Genomic DNA, 22500 nt, shown 5'->3' with positions numbered 1-22500 from the left:
AGGGATGATTGAAACATTTTGTGTGACTTAAAATTTGGATTTTGAACGTTACAACTTTTCCTTCAAGTCTGAAACTTGACAAGATCGTGCTTTGTTTTGTTTTTGTGACCCCAATCTAATCCATGAAAATTTCCCCGTCCCCACCTCTCCGACTTAACCATTCAGATCTTAAAATCTAGTAGCTTATCTGTCAGATTACTTTAATGAGAATAGTTCCGTCACCGTTTATTGTATTATTTACAGTTAAATATCTTCTCTCTCTCGCTCTCTCTCTCTCTCTCTCTCTCTCTCTCTCTCTCTCTCTCTCTCTCTCTCACTCTAGCAGCTGTTGGTCGACTCATATCTCAGTGCTCCTGCAAATAATAAAAGTTACCATCAATAAACTACCTCTACTACGACAGTCACCACCACATCATCGTTACTACTACTACCCCAGCCACCTCCACATCGTTATATAAACTATAGCAACCACCACCACCACCTTTATATCATCCTCCTCCTCATCATCATCATCATCGTTACACCCGACATTACAATCATAACCATCACATCATCATCATTACTACCATTACCACAGCTACTACATCGTTATCAAAACTACAGCAACTGCCACCACCATTACATCATCATCATCACAATCCTTAAAGTCATCATCACTAACACGACTATATTATCATCAACACCACCACTACAATCACAACCACCACATCAACACCACCGTCACTTCTCAACACCAGACACATCGTTATCGTCAAAAAAACGCAAAATAATAGTTTAAAAAATTTAAAGAAATTATAATAATAATAAATGAATACAAAAAATAAAAGTAATAATAATAATGTAGTTTATTTATATTTTGCGCCCAGTCTATAATATAAAGCTCTAGGCTCGAAGGCTCTTACTGCAAGTAACTGAAATGAATGACATCTACTAGTTGCAGCACTAATGCGAATAACGAACACGAACGCTATCTACCATTCGTAGTACTACTTCGAATAACGAAAACGACCGCTACCCACTATTTAACTGCTAATAGAGTAAATCAATATTAGCAGTACTACTAACTGCGAATAGCGGTGGCCTTTATTGAAAAATCAAACTCGTTTCGTACGACGTTTATATAGACGCAAGTCTGACATCCGAATGTAATTATGGGCCTAGTGTAATATTGTTGTAATAGACAATTTTTTTGCGTCGTTTTTTGATATTTTCTTTACAACAATGAGCCAAAAATGGATTGGGTTATCAGACCTGCAAATAAGTACACGTCGGTTTCGTAGAATCCCATCGAAAACAGACGTCATCACTTTAGCGCGAGAGTTGTGTGTCAACCTATCAGTTATCAAGTATGACAATGGGGTAAGAGTATTTGCATTGACTCCATTCCAATTAGTGGTTCCTCATATTATTTTGAATACAACCATTAAAAAAAGATAATGAACCATTTTCCGTTCTTAACATTGGAAACGAATTCTACGATAAATGAGCAAAATATATAAAACATCAAATGCAGAACATATATCTACATGTCCATATAAAAATCTCAATGGAGGTCTCTTATAAGCTTACGAGGACGAAAAATTTATTGCGGTTCTTAAAATAGCTAGAAGTCTAATAGAAATTGTTCAAATTTTATTCAACACATCAATCATAAATTTTGAGTTGGTTGACTTATAATCAAGATACTTGAACGATCAAATGATGGTATCACTGTAAATATCAAAATTGCCATTGTAAAGGTAGAAAAGCAAATGAATTAATAAATTGATACTGATATAAGGGATCTGGTAAAAAAGGGAAACTAATTAATAAGATGATTATTATTTGTTTTTAGAAAGCGTAATACTCGACGATAGAAAGATCTCCAAGTCCCTCTGTTTTTGTTTTAATTGAAAAAAGGGCATTCACTCCTTCCTGACATGATTACTGATGGTCTTAATGGATGGTATTGGTCAAAGATTAACTCTTTCCTTACCAGCCATTTCCAGAATGTTCCCTGCACCATCAGGCCAACCCCCACACAAAAATAGATTTTTCTTACTCAAACAGAAAAGCAACACGTACATTCTATATATAATATTGTTCAGCAAAATAAGCTCTACAACACAGTATCAAGTTTTGTATATCTATAACAAAACTTTCTTTAAATTTGTGATATAAAGAAGAAACTAGAATGAGAAAATTGTTGATTTCATCGTAACGAATGTCCCTAGGGTTGGTAAGGAGAGAGTTAAAGTTCTAACATCTGCACCATTTCGTTTCGAGACGACAAATCACATAACATAATGTTCACAAGCCTCGATGGAGTTACATTTGTAAGAGAAAAAAACTACTTACTTGTTTTCCCGACTTGCGGAGATCCCAGGACGACAATGTGGTATTCCTCTTCGTAGGCCCCGCAATCTCCGTCTGACTTTAGTCTCTGACGCCCATCTAGAGAATCCCTGCTGCACCACATGATTTGAACGTTCCGGAATAGACCGAAGGGCTAGAGCTCAGATGGTTGCTGATTCGGAACGTTCAGGAAAACACACAATGTTGACCTTTGTTTGCTTCCTTAAAATCTTTCTTTTCTTAAAACTAATTATTCTTGGGTTCCAATAAATGAAATCTGGTCATTGAAATTATGACGTGACAAGAAACACACGGAATGAAGCATTTTCCTCAAGTTGTTTCTTTTTCTAGTAATTGTTGTTTTCCGACGAACAGAAACAGGTCATTTCAGTCTTAATATTCGGAATAACAAAAAAATAAAATAAATATTATTATAACATCCAAAAGAGTAAAAGAAATGAGCAAAATGGATATAACAGCTTCAAAAACGTGCAAAATACCAAATTAGGAAAGTTTCGGGTTCAAAACCATTCGTCAACCATTAACAAAAACAATAAAGATATTGTTTTTGTTATTGGCTGAAGAAATATTTTGAACCCGAGGCGTTCATTGTTTGCTATTTTGATCATTTTAAAGCTGCTATATTAATTATTGTTCATTACTGTTTACAATCCAAAGCTTCTACCAGCTTAGTATCACGATCACACAAAACTTATTATTGTTCATTACTGTTTACAATCCAAAGCTTCTACCAGCTTAGTATCACGATCACACAAAACTTATTATTGTTCATTACTGTTTACAATCCAAAGCTTCTACCAGCTTAGTATCACGATCACACAAAACTTATTATTGTTCATTACTGTTTACAATCCAAAGCTTCTACCGGCTTAGTATCACTATCACACAAAACTTATTATTGTTCATTACTGTTTACAATCCAAAGCTTCTACCGGCTTAGTATCACGATCACACAAAACTTATTATTGTTCCTGAGTTATACTAGGCTGCTAGAAGTTGTGGACTGTAAAAAGTAATAAATTAAAATGAATATAACAGCTTCAAAAAAGAACAAAATGCCAAACACGGAACGTTTCGGGCGCAAAATCCTTCTTCAGCTAACAACAAAAAACAATACAGACATAAATACATTACTCAATTCCAGGAAGACGACAAAGATAATTGGTAGGTCTTCTCCTGTAGAAAAATCTATCTTGGAAATCTTGAAAAAAAAGGGTTGATTGAATCATTTTTGGCAAGAACTCATTTTTTGGATAAAAATTGACCTTCTAACTAAACTTGGCAATAACATACCTTTTCACCATCCGACTATTATGTCATTCGCTGTAACATACCTTGTCTTGTATTATCTGGCACTGGTTGCTAGGACATAACGCGAACGAGTCTGGAGTTGGTCGAACCGTCCTCGGATTGCTAGGTTCTCTGAACACCTCAAACACCCCATCAGAGGGATCGAACCATCGCTATATAATGTGAGGTACGGGAAGTCAGAGAGAGAGTTCTTTAAGTTTTGGTGAGCTGGGAACAATACCGACATTCCAGTGGTCGTGCTTTGTCTTATTTTATTATTTATTGTGCCGCGGTGTTACTTAAACATCGATGTCAGGAGAGAGACAAGCAGGATGAATGAACAAAGTAGAGCTGCGTCGTTCCTATTTGTGTTGAAGATGTAACTTAGTTTCTGTAATAAATGTATCGTGTACGTTAATCTTGATTTTCTTTTATTTTATCATTGTTATTCCGCTACCACTTTCTAGCCGTGAAACATGGGTTTCTCTCTCTTTCTTCTGTTCAGGCTAGGCTCAGTGCATTGGCCTGATCTCTCACTCCTCGGGGACTTACCAATAAGTTCCCTCTGTCTATCTTTTTCCCTAGTCTTTTCTTTATGCTGACAAAACGGGCTATCTTACTCTACCGACTCTCCGGTAGTGACCCATTTCGTGACATAACCTTTTTTTATTTTCACAATATTTATCATGTGGGGGGGGGGGGGGGGGGGGGCGTGACGGAATGGTTAAGGCATTGCACTGTTACCCGGAATGTACCGTGTTTGAGCCCCGCTTCAGGAACTTTCGTTTTTTCCCCTTATGCAAGATTATAACCCCAAATTCGCTCACTTTAGACTACATGGGTGATTTCTGTTGACGGATCGAATGATTACAAACAATGAACGTTTCGAGTACATACCTTTCGTCAGCAAAACAATAAATAAAGGAACGATACAAATAATGGGTGTTTCGGGTACAGACCGTTTGTCAGCGAAACAATAAACAAGGGAACGTTAATTATTGCTTTCATGACGGAGGGTTTGTACCCGAAACGTCCATTGCTTTTACTGTTTCTCTCCGGAGCTGTTCCATTTTCATCTTTTTGTTTATATTATATTATTTCTACAATCATCACGACGACGACCATGAAAATAGCTTAACTGGATTTGTGATTTCTTGGCACAACCAGAATGGAAAATACTCATCCTATGGTGTAAACAATAACAAAAGAAAATGGAATGGAAGCTTCAAATTGAAGTAAGTAAACAGTTAATTTGGACGTTTTGGGTTCCTCCTTTATCAACAAAATACGATGAATGAAAGAGGAATGATGATGATTATGATGATGATGATGATGATGATTATGATGAAGATGATGAGGATGATGATGATGATGATGATGATGATGAAGATGATGATGATGATGACGATGATGATAATGATGATGATGATGATGATGATGATGATGATGATGATAATGATGATGATGATGATGATGATGATGATGATGATGATGATGATGATGATGATGATGATGATGATGATGATGATGATGATGATGGTGATACTGCTGCTGCTGCTGCTGATGATGATGATGATGATGATGATGATGATGATGATGATGATGATGAAAATGATGATGATAAGAAAGAAAAGAACCCGACTGGATTTAGGTAAACATCGTTACAAAATAATTAGCACTCCATAATCCAATGCATACCCTAGTTGAGAGTAAATTCATACCGAAAACAAGGCGATGGTTCAAGGAACGAAATGACTTGGATGGGATTCAAAGTTATTTTGGGTTGAAATTTATTACCTGTTCTGGCACCCAAATGCGATATCTGAAAAATATTGTTATACACAATAAATAAAACGAAGTTGACGTCACTCAGGCCTTTGTTATTGTTTTTTTTTTTTTTTGCCATCCATGTTTGTGAGTAATTCTCACTAAACTGTATTAACCAGACGAAAATAGCTTAAGGTTAAACATAGTTTAGCGTTATACTTCCGGATGGCAATGTTGTGAGCTTCTTAGCCAAGCGCACTCTATCTTTTGGCAGTGACGTCATTCTAAGACTGCACGATTTCGTATATTATAATTTATTATTGATATTTACATATGAATGAATTGAAGCAATGCGTATAGGTAAATTGCTCACAACATCCAACAACCAGATTAATCATACCATTACACCAAATTGTGTGAAACCTTTAACATTTATATATGGTGTGCGCCTGACTAAGAAACTCACAACATTGCCATCCGGAAATATAACGGACAAACACACAAAACTATGTGTAACCTTGAATGTTTATAGTCTGGTTAATACAGTTTAGTACGAATTGGAGTCACTAGTCTGATGTCACGTCGCCCAGCAATGGCGAGCAGCCTGGTTCTATACAAAGAAAATGGGTATTCTTCATGCTGACTGGAACATTTCATATGTAATGTGATCAGAATGTATAAAAGTCAAAACATGATCATATTTATAATGTTTTCCTCCTCTGGACACACTTTTATGCTCGTTGGAGAAATATTTCATCAGGGCGTCCGCCATTGTTCCGATAGTTTAGAGCCAGTTACTAAGTTACCATGCGTCATTACGAGGGAAGTGACATCATGACTTTTGAAGGCTATTACTCATAAACATGGATGGTAAAAAAAAACAATAATAAAGACCTGAGTCACGTCACCTTTGTTCTATCTATAGTAAAAAAAACAAACAAACTCATAACATCCTCTAGTCGATAGAACGTACCAACACAAAACACACATTTTACCGAGTCTAAATCGCACCGGTCAACGGGGTGCTACTGTAATTATCATCTCTGCGAAAGCTCTAATTGGGTAAATATGGATGATATTTTTTTTCGCTACACAGGGAACTCTTTCAAGAACTATAAATCGTGATTTTATGTAGTATGCGTGCTATTTCGGGATCAAATTGATCATTTTTCAGGCACCTGTATGCGATGTGTCAATGGGTTTGTTTTTGTTTGTATTGTTTTGTTTTTATATCCCTAAATTGCACTTGGATTCAAGATCTTTTCCCGGACACATTTGTTTTTCTATCTTCTCTCGAGAGACCGTTCGATATCATTATAAAAGGTTGATGATATATGTGTATGCAAAATACCTATCCGTTCTACCACTTCCCCCCCCCCCCCCCCCCCCAGATGAATCGTATCAACCCCACAAAATTATGTGTAACTGTAAACGTTATAGTCTGTTTGAGCGAAGCATTCGTTAACTTATTTCTGGAACGAAATTGACATCACTTTTTATTGTTTTAACTAGTCATTTCAATGATTTGATCTCATTAAATCAGACTATGAACGTTCAATATTACACACAGTTTTGTGTGTTGCTACGTTATATACGCTGCCAAATGTTGTGAGTATTTTGCCAAAACGCATAGCATCAATAGCCTGACACTTGGACTTGGATTTTGACGTCATTTATAGATTAGTTCACAAAAGGATCCAATAGTCTGATGTCACGTCCACCCAGCAACGAGCAGCTTGGTTCTAAACAAAGAAAATCAGTGCTTTTTATTCTTCAAGCTGGCTAGAACTTTTTCACAAGCCATGCGATCAGAATCTATAAAAGTCAAAACATGAACAGATTTATAACGTTTTTTTCCTATGTATTCATTTTTATGCTCGCCGGAGAGGTATTTCATAAGGGCGTCCGCCATTGTTCCGATAATTTAGAGCCAGTTACTAAGTTACCATGCGTCATTACGAGGGAAGTGACATCATGACTTTTGAAGGCTATTACTCATAAACATGGATGGTAAAAAAAACAATAATAAAGACCTGAGTCACGTCACCTTTGTTCTATCTATAGTAAAAAAACAAACAAACTCATAACATCCTCTAGTCGGATAGAACGTACCAACACACAAACACACATTTTACCGAGGTCTAAATCGCACCGGTTTAACGGGGTGCTACTGTAATTATCATCTCTGCGAAAGCTCTAATTGGGTAAATATGGATGATATTTTTTTTCGCTACACAGGGAACTCTTTCAAGAACTATAAATCGTGATTTTATGTAGTATGCGTGCTATTTCGGGATCAAATTGATCATTTTTCAGGCACCTGTATGCGATGTGTCAATGGGTTTGTTTTTGTTTGTATTGTTTTGTTTTTATATCCCTAAATTGCACTTGGATTCAAGATCTTTTCCCGGACACATTTGTTTTTCTCTCTTATCTCGAGAGACCGTTCGATATCATTATAAAAGGGTTGATGATATATGTGTATGCAAAATACCTATCCGTTCTACCACTCCCCCCCCCCCCCCCCCCCCCCCCCCCCAGATGAATCGTATCAACCCCACAAAATTATGTGTAACTGTAAACGTTTATAGTCTGTTTGAGCGAAGCATTCGTTAACTTATTTCTGGAACGAAATTGACATCACTTTTTATTGTTTTAACTAGTCATTTCAATGATTTGATCTCATTAAATCAGACTATGAACGTTCAATATTACACACAGTTTTGTGTGTTGCTACGTTATATACGCTGCCAAATGTTGTGAGTATTTTGCCAAAACGCATAGCATCAATAGCCTGACACTTGGACTTGGATTTTGACGTCATTTATAGATTAGTTCACAAAAGGATCCAATAGTCCACCCAGCAACGAGCAGCTTGGTTCTAAACAAAGAAAATCAGTGCTTTTTATTCTTCAAGCTGGCTAGAACTTTTTCACAAGCCATGCGATCAGAATCTATAAAAGTCAAAACATGAACAGATTTATAACGTTTTTTTCCTATGTATTCATTTTTATGCTCGCCGGAGAGGTATTTCATAAGGGCGTCCGCCATTGTTCCGATAATTTAGAACCAGTTACTAAGTTACCATGTGTCATTCCTAGGGAAGTGACGTCACTACTGTTAAACCCTATTCACGGGTTAGTGAGTTGTCGTTAATTGTGCTTAAGGAGACAAATGATCCCATTTTAAAACTATTGTTTTCTTTTGTGGTCGTGGACTTGTTTTTTGACGTAACGTAGCGTTTTTGTACAGTGTCAAGTTATGATTCTACGACAGCTACGGACAGTAGGGTGGCTTTTGTGACTAAATTGATGGCCAAAAACAACGTCAAATAGGGAACTAAAGTGTGACGTCAAAAATTGGTTCCAATCTCATTGGCAGTGTAAAACCACTCTTCCGGAGAACTCAATAATACCCTGGGTAAATAATATTTTGGTTTCCGAGCGATGGCATCTTATTTTCTAGTCTACAAATATATGCTGGTCGTCAATATGGTTCAACAGTCGTGATGTCACTTGCCTCGTAATCACGCTGAGTAACTTAGTAACTGGTTCTAAACTATCGGAACAATGGCGGACGCCCTTATGAAATACTTCTCTGACGAGCATACCAGTATATCCAAGAAGAAAAACATTATAAATCTGCTAAGGTTTCGACTTTTATATATTCTGATCACATGACATGTGAAAAAGTTCTAGCCAAGATGAAGGATAAAAAGAACCGAATTTCTTTGTTTAGAACCAAGCTGCTGGTTTCTGGGCGGACGTGACATCAGACTATTGAATCCGATTAAGACCATCCATCTTCGGTCTTTTACGTCTCGTGTTCCTAAGAATCTGCATAATGTGGACTCCGCTACTAAAATAGATTTGCCACCTTCAGATTCAATATGTAATCTATTCATTATTAGTCCTCCGAAAGACTGGTTCCATATAGGCTTCAAAGGATTTTGGAACTGGAAAAATAAAAGGTGTGACGTCAAAACTTTTCTTCCGAGTGGCGTCCACTTAATTGTTACCATATTTTTGTGGTCAGGCAAAACATTCTTATCTTAAAGTGTGATGTAAAAAAACAAACTGGTTCCAATCTCATTTGAAGGATGAAACCTGTCCTCCGGGGGACTGGATACATACATTGTGCAACTGGTCTTCTGATATCAGAGTGATGGTATCTTATTTTCTAGCTTAAATAAATGCTGGTCGTCAATAAAGAACATCGATTCTCGCCCTTTTACGCCCCGTAATAATAATCTACTTATACCGCCTGTTACTAAAATAGTTATAATGTCACCTTACGATTCAAAATGTAACCTATACTCTGGTTATTCATTGCCCGGAGGACTGGTTATACACTTCCAAGGAGATCTGAACCGGAAGAGAAGATGGTGTTACGTCATGACTTCTGCTTCCCAAGAGATAAACCGATATTGACGTTATTCAGCTCTTTGTTCTATTGTTTTCAGTCACCCATTTTAATGAGTAGGTCTTACTAAATTGTATTAATCAGAGTATAAACGTTTGAGGTTAAAATTGTTTTGTTTGTTTGCACGTTAGAATCGACTGGCGGATATGTGAGTTTTTTATCTAAGCGCGACGCATTAATAGATGGAACGTTATTGGCGTCCCAGAGCTGTTTGGTATAGTTTTTAGACAGTCATTTATTTTAGTTCTCACTAAAAGGTGACATATAGTTTTGTATGTTGGTTCGTTATATCCAACTGGCGGATGATGTGATTATTTTACAAATAACGCATAGCATCAATACCAGGCATTAGCGAGCAATGAAGGGCGCCAAACATGAGATTAGTGCAAAGCACACTGACACGAGGTGAGACTGAGACAGAGTGAAATCGGAAACTTCTGGAAGTCATGTAACTAAGAAGAGGTAAAGGAGGAGAGATCTCTCCATTACTGAATACTCTGTATGTATATGTGAGTGGGTGTGTGTGTGTGTGTGTGTGTGTATGTGTGTGTGTGTGTGTGTTTGTTTATTTTTTCCCCCACTTTTTGTTTCATTTATGTCTGTTTGCGTTTATTATGTATATGCTGTAACCAAATGAAACATTGCCTTCATGGACAATAAAGATATTGTTGTTGTTGTTATTATTATTATTATTATTATTATTATTATTATTATTATTATAATTATTATTATTATTATTATTATTATTATTATTATTATTATTATTATTATTATTATTATTATTATTATTATTACAATTATTATTATTATTATTATTATTATTATTATTATTATTATTATTATTATTATTATTATTATTATTATTATTATTATTATTATTATTATTATTATTATACTGGTGAGTGATACTTTATAAATAAGAGCTATACTCCGTTCCAAGTCCCGTGCGCAAGGAATATCGCAAATTCATCCAAAATTACGAAATGTGGTGCCGTGATTTTTTGCATGCAGGTTTATTTTATTTTAAGTGACATTACGAATTTTGAAAACCGATAGTGATAGACAAAACAGTTTTCTCACAATGCCGAATTCCTTTGATCTTTTCATCATTTGCAATAAAATATAACTTAAATTTTAAAATGTTTCCCCAGTGGGGAAAATATTCATGACAAATTTACATTCAGTGGCGTAGCTTAGAAAATAATTTTGGGTTGGTTTTAATAAGTGTAATAATATTTAGATATCATTAAAATATTAGTTAGCAGATTCCAAGTAAGTTTTGCAGAGCATAACTTTTCCAAGGAACGCAGATTTCAAATACATAAGATGCATAATTAAGATGACATGTGTTTTAATTTGACCTCTCCCTTCTGAAATATAGATAGTATGCAGATGACGTCACTCAGGCCTTTGTTATTGTTTTTGCCATCCGCGTTTGTGAGTTGTTCTCACTACATTGTATTAACCAGACTATAAAAGTTCATGGTTACACAGAGTTTGTGTGTTGGTCCGTTATACTTCCGGATGGCAATGTTGTGAACTCCTTGGCCAAGCGCATTCTATCTATAGATTATTTTTCTGTGTCGGTTCTATAGATAGAATGCGCTTGGCCAAGGAGTTCACAACATTGCCATCCGGAAGTATAACGGACCAACACACAAACTCTGTGTAACCATGAACTCTTATAGTCTGGTTAATACAGTTTAGTGAGAACAACTCACAAACGCGGATGGCAAAAACAATAACAAAAGCCTGAGTGACGTCATCTGCATACTATCTATACGCTTCACCAGTCGTAATGTCACTTCCCTCGTAATGACGCATGGTAACTTAGTAACGGGCTCTAAACTATCGGAACAATGGCGGACGCCCTTATGAAATATTTCTCCGATGAGCATAAAAACGTATCCAGAGGAAAAAAACCAACATTATAAATCTGATCATGTTTTTACTTTAACACATTCTGATCACAAGACATATGAAAAGTTCTAGCCAGCATGAAGAATAAAAGGTACCGATTTTCTTTGTTTAGAACCACGCTGGCCGCCGTTGCTGGGCGACGTGACATCAGACTATTGAATCCAATTATTATTATTATTATTATTATTATTATTGTTATTATTATTATTATTATTATTATTATTATTATTATTATTATATTTTTCTTCTTTCTTCTTCTTCTTCTTCTTCTTCTTCTTCTTCTTCTTCTTCTTCTTCTTCTTCTTCTTCTCTTCTTCTTCTTCTTCTTCTTCTTCTTCTTCTTCTTCTTCTTCTTTATTATTATTATTATTATTATTATTATTATTATTATTATTATTATTATCATTATCAATATTACTATTATTATTATTATGCTAATCATTATTATTATTATCATTATTATTTATTATTATTATTATTATTATTATTATTTTTTATTATTATTATTATTATTATTATTATTATTATTATTATTATTATTATTATTATTATTATTATTATTATTATTATTATTATTATTATTATTATTTTTATTATTATTATTATTATTATTGTATTATTTTATTATTATCTATTATCATCATTACTATCAGTATTATTTTCATCATTATTATCACTATTTTAATTACTTTTTTTCGCCTATTACAAGAGCTGTAACCTAACAATAATTGCCTATTTGGACAATAAAGATTATTATTATTATTATCATTATTATTATTATTATTATTATTATTATTATTATTATTATTATTATTATTATTATTATTATTATTATTATTATTATTATTATTATTATTATTATTAAGTAATTGAAGTTATTCTATATAATCCTGTACAAATAAAGTTGCCTGGCAACGATGTAAATATAGACAATGAGTTCGAAAATAAACTGGATTTAATGAGTTTGGTTTAACTTGAGCCAACATCAATAACGAGACGAAAGCTCTGATGGGAGATAAATAGATATAGTTGTATTCATTCTTAAATGAAAGAACGTAATACTCTGCATTGTATGGACGAAAGATACGACAATTAACAATCAGTAACAATGTGAAATTGAATGTAAGCTTTGCTTTAATATACGAAAACATATACAATGGTCATTTCGGGTTTCCCCCTTATCAATAAAACAGGATGGATGAAACGCGTTTAGCGCAATACCAATTAAACGCGCTCACAGTGCGTTACAAGGGGTCCCGAACCAAAAGCAGGATTTCACACGTAGGACGAAACATGGCGCCTGTTGGGCAATATTACATATTTTTATTCCAACAGAAACAATGCTGTATTAACGGCGAGGTATTCACTTAACACACGATTACTGTAAGAGAAATGCGAGTAAAGAGCCTGTTCCAAGGACTAAACTATGCGCCGCTCAGAGCAGGAATCGAACTCTAAATTTACGTTCCTAAGGCGAGTGTCATACCACTAGGCCACTTAGCTGCCCTAATATACAACTTGCAGAAGTTAAGAAATAAAATTAAAAAACAAAAACAAATATGTGACCCCCCATCTCAAAACGGTATTATGTCGGGATGATTAAAATGCTGAATATTGAATTTATAGCCAGAAATTTAAACTTGGGTTGAGTTTGTATGTTTTATTGAGGAGAATGAAATATCATAATTTAGTATGCTAAATAGCAATAATTCAGATTTTTGACCAGTTTAGCTCTAATTTGACTTTTTAGCATCTGATCCATCCCGACATAATACCGTTTTGGGACGATGGTTCACATATGTACATTTATATAGCGCATTCCCAAAGAGTAATCATGCTAAATGCGCTTCACGATGTTTCATTCATTCCCCCAGCTTGCCTTGTGGAACCATATTTTCATATCATACAAAGCCAGTCAGATATATTGCGTGAAAATAACAATAGCAATTGCTTGCTACCCTTTCGAAAGAACGATATTCTATTATATTCAATCCTATTTAGGAAGACAGATTTCGAGTCTCCCCTTTGCCAACAAAACACAATGAATGAAACATTCAAGGCGAATAAGAGATGAGAGGATAGTTCAGGCGAACATTTTTCATCTCTCATATGTCTTAAAGTTTTCATTCATCACATTTTGTTGACAAAGGGGAAACCCGAAACATCCACAGCATCTGTCTTAGTAAATCAAATTGAAGCTTCCATTCCGTTTATTATTGTTATACAGCGTCATTATCATGAAATAAACACTTTCGATGCCCAAAATAACAAAACGAAAAGGTAATCTTGAACATTAGATGAACTAAACGCGTAAAAGAAAAATATAACATCACTCACTAACTACGAAACTTAAGAAAACATTCCTTTTTGAATACAAAATTGTAATAACTTAGCCGTGTGGAAATGATAAGTTTCAAAACAATTTTATCAATGGTCTAAGAATTATATTGCTAGTTTTAGATATTTTGAAATAAATCTAAGCCCTAGATCAAATATCTTATGATACATGATACTTTCTCTGCCTCGCCTGGAATTTCTGTGGCACAGAAGACCTTTTCTTTTTGTATATATATACATATATATATATATATATATATATATATATATATATATATATATATATATATATATATATACATATATATATAATATATATATATATATATATATATATAATATATATATATATATATATATATTTATATATATATATATATATATATATATATATTTTTTTTTTTTTTTTTTTTTTTTTAACTGGAACAATTCTAGGCGTTTTGCTGATGTTCTCTTCTATAATTCAATGTGTAAATGAACAAAGCAATTACACACTATTTCATGATATATCATCACCCACCGTGTATTTCTGGTATTATGTCGGAATGAACTAGAAGTAATATATAGCGCAATATCCACTAAAAGTGCTCAAAGCGCTTTACAAGGGGTCCTTGATAAACAGCAGCACGTTAAATGTAGAACGAGACATGACGCGTGTTAGGCGATATTACAATTTATTATTTGTTTTTCGACAGAGACAACGCTGTTAACGCTGTTTTGCTTTTGTGCGGCTTTGTGGTCTTGTGATATGACACTCGCTTTCGGATCGGAAAGTCCTGGGTTCGAGCCACGCTCGGCGCATAATTGAGTCCTTGGAAAAGACTCTTTACTCACATTCTCTCACCGTACTCATGTTTAAAATGTTTCAATTTTTTCGGCCAAAGACAACGCTGTTAACAGCGTTGTCTTTGTCCGAAAAAATTGTAACATCGCCAAACAGGCGTCATGTCCCGTCCTACATGTTAAATGTTGCTGTCGACCAGGGACCCCTTGTAAAGCGCTTTGAGCACATTTAGTGGATATTGCGCTATATAAAAAGCTCAAAAATCTCAAGCTCAATTAACGGCCAAGTACTCATTTTACCCCTGAGTACGGTGAGAGATTGTAAGTAAAGATCCTATTCCAAGGATTCAACTATGCGCCGAGCGATGATCGAATCCAAGAACTTCCGTTCCGAAATCGAGTGTCATCCACAAGGCCACATAGTCGCACAAAAGCAAACAGCGTTAACAGCGTTGTCTCAGTCGAAAAATAAATAATAAATTGTAATATCGCCTAACACGCGTCATGTCTCGTTCTACATTTAACGTGCTGCTGTTTATCAAGGACCCCTTGTAAAGCTTCCTTGTAAAGAATGAATACAATTTCTTACATTGAAAACATCTGAATGTTGGAATTTCTTATCATTACAAATTGAAGGCTTGTTTTCCAAAACCCCTTAACCCTTCTCTTTACAACCAACATCAAAATCGTCACATTTGTTACGACATAATATATAGTTATTTTCTTATTCAGATTTATATTGTATATCAAAATGATCTTTGTTTAATTAATAAGAACATAAAGTTGTTTTGTAGAGAGATTGTTTGATTTTTAAAAATCCATTTTCTGCTGGTTAAGCCTGCATTTTTGGGAAAATACTGAAAATGATCGGTGAGAGTTAAGTCCATTTTTATACTTTTTGAGATTTTTCATCCATGAGATAAATTGAAATGTAAATTTTATTTTAAGCATAAAATTACACAAGAATTCCCTTAGATTTGTGTGAAATTTAAGTTTAAATATGATAAAATAATAGACCGAATGAGACATTTTAAGGGAAATAATCCTCAAGATCTCAAAATGGGGGAAAACCGAGTTAGGGAGTTTTGGAAAACCACTCTTCACTTCTACATTCGCTTATTTGAGTCCCGATTAATCCCGAGATAATACCGTGTGGAAACGGCGAGTCACAGCTAAAATTTCAAGGGCGGAGTTGAAAGTGTTTTTTTTTTCTTTTTGTTTTTTGTTTTGCTTTTGTTTTTGTATAGTTTTTTTTTTAACCTTTAAACCTCAGGAATGAAAGGTATCCAGAATACAGTTATTTTGTTAGTTAATTTAAAAATTATTTATCTAATTCTATCCTCCCCCCTCCCCTTTTTTTTTTCTCTCTTTTTATAAAATCTGTATATCTATCTATTTATTTATCTAATTAACCAATTAATTAATTAATTAATTAACTATTAGCTTAATTATCTATTTATTAACTTTTTATTTATTTATCTATTTATTCACTTATCTCTTTATTAATTTATTTAGCACAGCTTAAAGTTGAATTTAAACGCCATGTTTACTCGGGCAAAAATTTTTTTGTTAAACGTTAGGCAACATAATACATACATAAAATAGAGATAGAGTGCATAATTTAAATAATTTGGCTCTCTAAACAGGCGAACCTGCATCTGGTTGACATGAGGGCATTTAAAAGAAAAATCTTTTATCTCCTAAGTTGAAACTGGAAAAATTCAAAGCTATTATTTTCTCACTATAATTAAAGCGTTATTAAAAAAAAAAAAAACACCCCCAACCCACCTACTTATAAAGAGATAAAAAAATATATAAAGCAAACTTAAATAAGGAAAATGAATCTTATATAAAAATAGAAAGACTAAATGCACACAAACACACACACACACACACACGGCACACACACACACACACGCACACACACACACACACAAATACGAAAATCTCATATTGAGGTCTTCAGGTCGACCAAATTTCACAATTATTAGCACTTCGGTTGATAAGAATTTTCTATTACATATTTGAATGTTAAATATAATTAATCTCGACGTCTACACATGTTTTTAAGTCGCCGCGCATATTATAGACTCAAGTAATCAAAAAACACACGTTGGTTTCTCACGAATTAAAGCACAACTTTTGATTTAAAAAAACAAACATCAAAACAAAATAGTTTTAGTCCAAGATAAGAATTCATTCACCTCAACTGGAGTCCCGCACCGACCAATTTAGAAGGGGGGAAAAAGCGCTTCGAGCGTTTATCTCCGTTTGCCAGCACAACAACGAAAACAATAATAGATAGGAAATAGGGACGGAGAGGCGATATCTAGCACCGTGATGTGATTGACTCGCCGCTATCACAGAAAATCGCTATTTTCTGCCCTCCGTCATGAACCACTTTCATAATACTATTACCTCCAGTCTTCCAGCATCTCCCTATCTTTGCTCAGACTTCCCTCCAAACCTCTACCCCCCCCCCCCCCCCCCCCCCGGGCCGCCCTCCATTTAATTCCTTTTCTCTCTACTTATTGGTGCTAACATTTTGCCGTTTCCCCTCTATATTACTTTAGTATTACTGACAATAGAAATATTATTATTATGGATTGATTGTTGTTATAAATAGCGTAGCCGGGATAGCGACAGTGTCAGAGATTTTACGGATTTTTTTGTCCATTCAGTTACTTTCCACGATGAAGACGTCTTGACCTCTACAAGACGAGAAATTGTACCTTTGAGCAACGACGTCACAATAGGTATTTGTTGTAAATTCGATTAACAGGGATTATGTCCGTCCTAAATGTTAAGTGTTGCTGTCGTTCAGGGTCCACTTGTAAAGCGCTTTGAGCACGTTTAGTGGATATCGTACTTCTTAAAAGCTCACTTTGTTATTTAAAAAAATATAAAAGTAGCCCTTCACAGCCATTAGGTTCATAGAGGTAGAGCTTTTCCAGGTTTCTAAAGGGTGAAATCGACAATAGCAATTGCTTGCTATCCTTTGGATAACTTTTTCAGACACTCACCAACAAAATCACTATTGGGTGGACCGGGGATCATAAAATATTTGGACTACATCCGGGTATCAATCACGGTCTGCGAGTGAAGCGATCGCTCAACCAATTGGATTCAATAGTCTGATGTCACGTCGCCCAGCAACGGCGGCCATCGTGGTTCTAAACAAAGAAAATCGGTACTTTTTATTCTTCATGCTGGCTAGAACTTTTCACATGTCTTGTGATCAGAATGTGTAAAAGTCAAAACATGATCAGATTTATAATGTTTCTTTCCCTCTAGATACGCTTTTATGCTCGTCGGAGAAGTATTTCATAAGGGCATCCGCCATTGTTCCGATAGTTTAGAGCCAGTTACTAAGTTACCATGCGTCATTAAGTGGGAAGTGACGTTACGACTGTTGAAGCGTATTAACCAGTACATCTTTGACAAATCAAAACATGGAATTTGTGACACACCTTCACTTGTGCTCGGACAAAGATAATTGGTTCTTTATAAACAAAAAGGTGTCTGAAATCAACCTCTCTCTGATCATTGTTATTGTTTTTATACCGCCGGATAGGTGACTAGTAATCGGTATCACACGATTTTCGTGATCAGATTATAAACGTTTAAGTTTACACATATTATTTTTCTGTGTCGGTTCTATTGATAGAATGCGCTTGGCCAACAAACAATAACAAAGGTCTGAGTGACGTCATCTTCGAACTATCTATAGATAGTTCGAAGTTGACGTCACTCAGGTCTTTGTTATTGTTTTTTGCCATCCGCGTTTATGAGTTCTTCTCACTACACTGCATTAACCAGCCTTTAAACGTTCAAGGTTACACACAGTTTTGTGTATTCCGTTATACTTCCGGAAGTATAACGAACCAACACACAAAACTATGTGTAACCTTGAACGTTTATAGTCTGGTTAATACAGTTTAGTGAGAAATACGCATAAACGCGGATGGCAAAAAGCAGCAACAAAGACATGAATGACGTCAACTTCATACTATCTATTGTCAAGCGAGAGAACAATTTCCATCCATAGTAAAACCGGTGAAGTTTGCTATGTTAACCAATCACTGCCATTGTTTACGTTATGACAACTGTCCGAGGGGCATGGTTATCTAGGTGTCTTATAAACCGGTACATTTTTGACCAATCAAAACATTGTGACACACCAATGTGCTAGGACAAGTATGGTTGGTTGTTTATAAACATGAGTAAAATCGACCTATCTCTGATCATTTTTATCGTTTTTATGCCGCCAGATGTGTGACTAGTAATCGCATGATTTTCTCGATCCTATTATAAACGTTTAAGTTTACACATAGTTTTCTGGGTTGGTTCTGCATCAAGCGGTAGAACAGTGGGTATTTTACTTCGACACGTACCATCAATAGTATAGATAGAATGCGCTTGGCCAAGGAGTTCACAACATTGCCATCCGGAAGTATAACGGACCAACACACAAACTCTGTGTAACCATGAACTGGTTAATACAGTTTAGTGAGAACAACTCACAAACGCGGATGGCAAAAACAATAACAAAGGCCTGAGTGACGTCATCTGCATACTATCTATAACGTGAGTAGTTTGCTATGTTTACCAATCACCGCCATTGTTTACATTATGACGACTGTCCTGGAGGCGTGGTTATCTTAGTGTCTATTGCTCCCTATTTGTAGAATACGCTTCAACGGTCGTAACGTCACTTTCCTCGTAATGACGGATAGTAACTTAGTAACTGGCTCTAAACTAACGGAACAATGGCAGACGCCCTTATGAAATATTTCTCCGACGAGTATAAAACCGAATCCAGAGGGAAAAAAAAAAACACATTATAAATCTGATCAAGTTTTGACTTTTACACATTCTGATCACAAGACATATGAAAAGTTCTAGCCAGCATGAATAATAAAAAGTACCGATTTTCTTTGTTTAGAACCACGATGGTCGCCGTTGCTAGGTGACGTGACATCAGACTATTGAATCCAATTGGATTCAGTAGTCTGATGTCACGCCGCCCGGCAACGGCGGCCATCTTGGTTTTAAATAAACCCATTGTTTTGTGTTTTGGTATAACATATCCGGCTGGCATTGTTATGAGTTTTTTTTAAAAAGTAAACGCAACGCATCAATAGATAGTATGCGCTTGTTGAAGAAGCTCACAAAATTGCCATTCGGAAGTACAACGATCCAACACACAAAACTATGTATAACCTTAAACGTTTATAGTCTGGCTAATACAGTTTATTGAGAATTACTCATAAACGCGTATGGCAAAAACAAAACAAAAACAAAGACCCGAGTGACGTCAACTTCATTCTATCTATAAACGTTAAAAGTTTCACACCGTTTTGTGTGTTGTACGATTAATCTCTCTGGCAGAGGTGGCGACTACTTATCTTAACCACATACCATCAATATTTTTCTGGGGCAGGATTCATAACTTTCTTTTATGTCGCTCTATAAAAACCTATTTCCGCTCTATTATTATCTCGCGCTCTATCTCTTTGGTTCACAACACTATAAATCATCACAGCACAGCACACGCCTTCCTGGGTCAGTCTAGTTTAGGACATTATTTGTTGGTTGTTCGTTACATTCATGGAGTGTTGATAGCTCACTTGGTAGAAAACTCGATTGCCATTCAAAGGGATGGGAGATCGATCCTGGTTGAAGTCGACATTTATTTTTGGACCCCCCCCCCCCTCCCTGTCAATCCAGCGGTGATTGGGTAGCTGGGTCTGAAAGATCTGGTGGAAAGTACTTTGCGATAGACAAGCGTCTTATCCAAAGGGTACCATGCAATTGCTGTTGTCCGTTTCACGCTATAGAAACCGGGGAAAATTTCATTTCGGAATCACATTTTTTCCAACTCGGAATGAATTTATCTAAGAATTTTAAATATACGTACTTCTTTTCCAGACATCACCTGAAAAATATATTAGTCTACATTATCATGTAATCCATCGCTCTGTCTGGCACTGTTTCAAACACACTTTCTTTCAGATATTTCAATATGTTAAGCCAATCATTTGTCACCCTGATCCGTGTTATTGTTTTTAGATATTTTTGTGATTACTTCTCACAAAATTATAGATATAACGAAATTGACGTATCTCAGCTCTTTGTTATTGTTTTAAGCCAGCCATTTTATGAGTAGTTCTCACTAAATTCTATATCAATAGACTATAAACATTCAAGTTTACACAAAGTTTTGTGTGTTAGTAAGTTTTATCCGGCTGGCGGATGTTTTGAGTAGTTTGGCTAGACGCATAGAATCTAAAACAACACGACTCTGTCTCTTAGAATAAAACACAAACCACCCAGACCAAAAATTTATTCTTATAATTTTTTTTATCTTCTTTTCTTTATTGATTCCTTATCAGCATAGGATACACGGCATGGCGATTCCTTATCATAGCTATTTTCAGTGCATAGCATCCATGTTTACAGTCAATCCCAGCCTCCCAAATCTTGAGTATTTACATTTTATCAGAGTAGTAAAAAGAATTCTACTTGTCTTTTTATTTTACAAAGTAATGCACTCAAAAAATAATGAATTAAACAGCTTCAATTTTTAAAAAAATTATAAAAGGATGAAGAAAAAGTAAAGAAGAATGAATTGGATTCAATAGTCTGATGTCACGTCGCCCAGCAACGGCGGCCATCGTGGTTCTAAACAAAGAAAATTGGTACTTTTTATTCTTCATGCTGGCTAGAACTTTTCATATGTCATGTGATCAGAATGTATAAAAGTCAAAACATGATCATATTTATAATGTTTTTCAACTCTGGATACACTTTTATGCTCGTAGGAGAAATATTTAATAAGGGCGTCCGCCATTGTTCCGATAGTTTAGAGCCAGTTACTAAGTTACTATGCGTCATTACGAGGGAAGTGACGCCATAACTGTTGAAGCCAATTAATACGGAACATTTCGGGTTCAAAACCCTTCTTCGGCCAATAGCAAACATAGTAGACACGTAAATTCTGTTGTTTTTATTTTTTTTTTTTTTTTGTTTTTTTTTTTTGGTTTTTGGTAATTGACTGAGGAAGGGTTTTGAGCCCAAAACGTTCCGTGTTTGGTATTTAAAAAATGTTATGATGCTGTCATAATCATTTTCTGTGAATTACATTTTTACAATCCTTATCGACTCACATACAAAGATGTATTTGGTCCACAGTACGTATTTATCTGTTCGCTGTTAGCCGAAGCAGTTACTCTCAACCACCCTTTTTTTCTCTCCACAAGAAGAGATGCCCCGACTAAAAATATTGCAGTTCAGTTCCACCCTGGGTTGGGGCGAAATATTGTAAGAATTGTTTAATGTAGGTAGTGCGGCTATGTGGTCTTGTGGTATGACACTCGCTTTAGGATAGGAAGGTCCTGGGTTTGAGCCTCGCTCGGCGCATTTTTGAGTCCTTGGAAAAGGCGCTTTACTCGCATTCTCTCACCGTACTCAGGTGTAAAATGAGTACCTGGCCGTAACAGCATTGTCTCTGTCCGAAAATTTTTAATATCGCCTAACAGGCGTCATGTCTCGTTCTACATGTTATGTGTTACTGTTGGTCAGGGACCCCTTTTAAATCGCTTTGATCACGTTTAGTGAATTGGT

At 35.3% G+C, this 22500-nt stretch overlaps 2 protein-coding genes across 3 annotated transcripts in view; one reads left to right on the top strand and one right to left on the bottom strand.

Annotated features, from left to right (window-relative positions):
• LOC144978395 (ras-like protein rasD) overlaps positions 1-17227 on the bottom strand; it is a 40144-nt gene extending 22917 nt beyond the window's left edge. The window contains exons 1-2 of one of the 2 annotated variants that reach the window (XM_078924369.1): positions 17079-17227; positions 2338-2726 (exon numbers count right to left, since the gene is read on the bottom strand). In XM_078924369.1, the coding sequence (XP_078780495.1) occupies positions 2338-2458 (121 nt within the window). In that variant the 5' untranslated portion in view covers positions 2459-2726; positions 17079-17227. Of the gene's footprint in view, positions 1-2337; positions 2727-17035 lie in introns of both variants that reach the window. The other variant, XM_078924370.1, reaches the window with a different exon arrangement.
• The window catches only part of LOC144978393 (excitatory amino acid transporter 2-like), a 70541-nt gene that overhangs the window by 3167 nt on the left and 44874 nt on the right, over positions 1-22500 (top strand). The gene's annotated exons all lie outside the window — the stretch shown is intronic.

This window comes from Berghia stephanieae, chromosome 8 (assembly GCF_034508935.2).
Source record: "Berghia stephanieae isolate SIO BIC M18660-M18661 chromosome 8, UCSD_Bste_1.3, whole genome shotgun sequence".
Classification (NCBI taxonomy): domain Eukaryota; kingdom Metazoa; phylum Mollusca; class Gastropoda; order Nudibranchia; family Aeolidiidae; genus Berghia; species Berghia stephanieae.
Note: the sequence above shows the minus strand (reverse complement) of the source record. Positions and strands in the feature narration are given on the sequence as shown.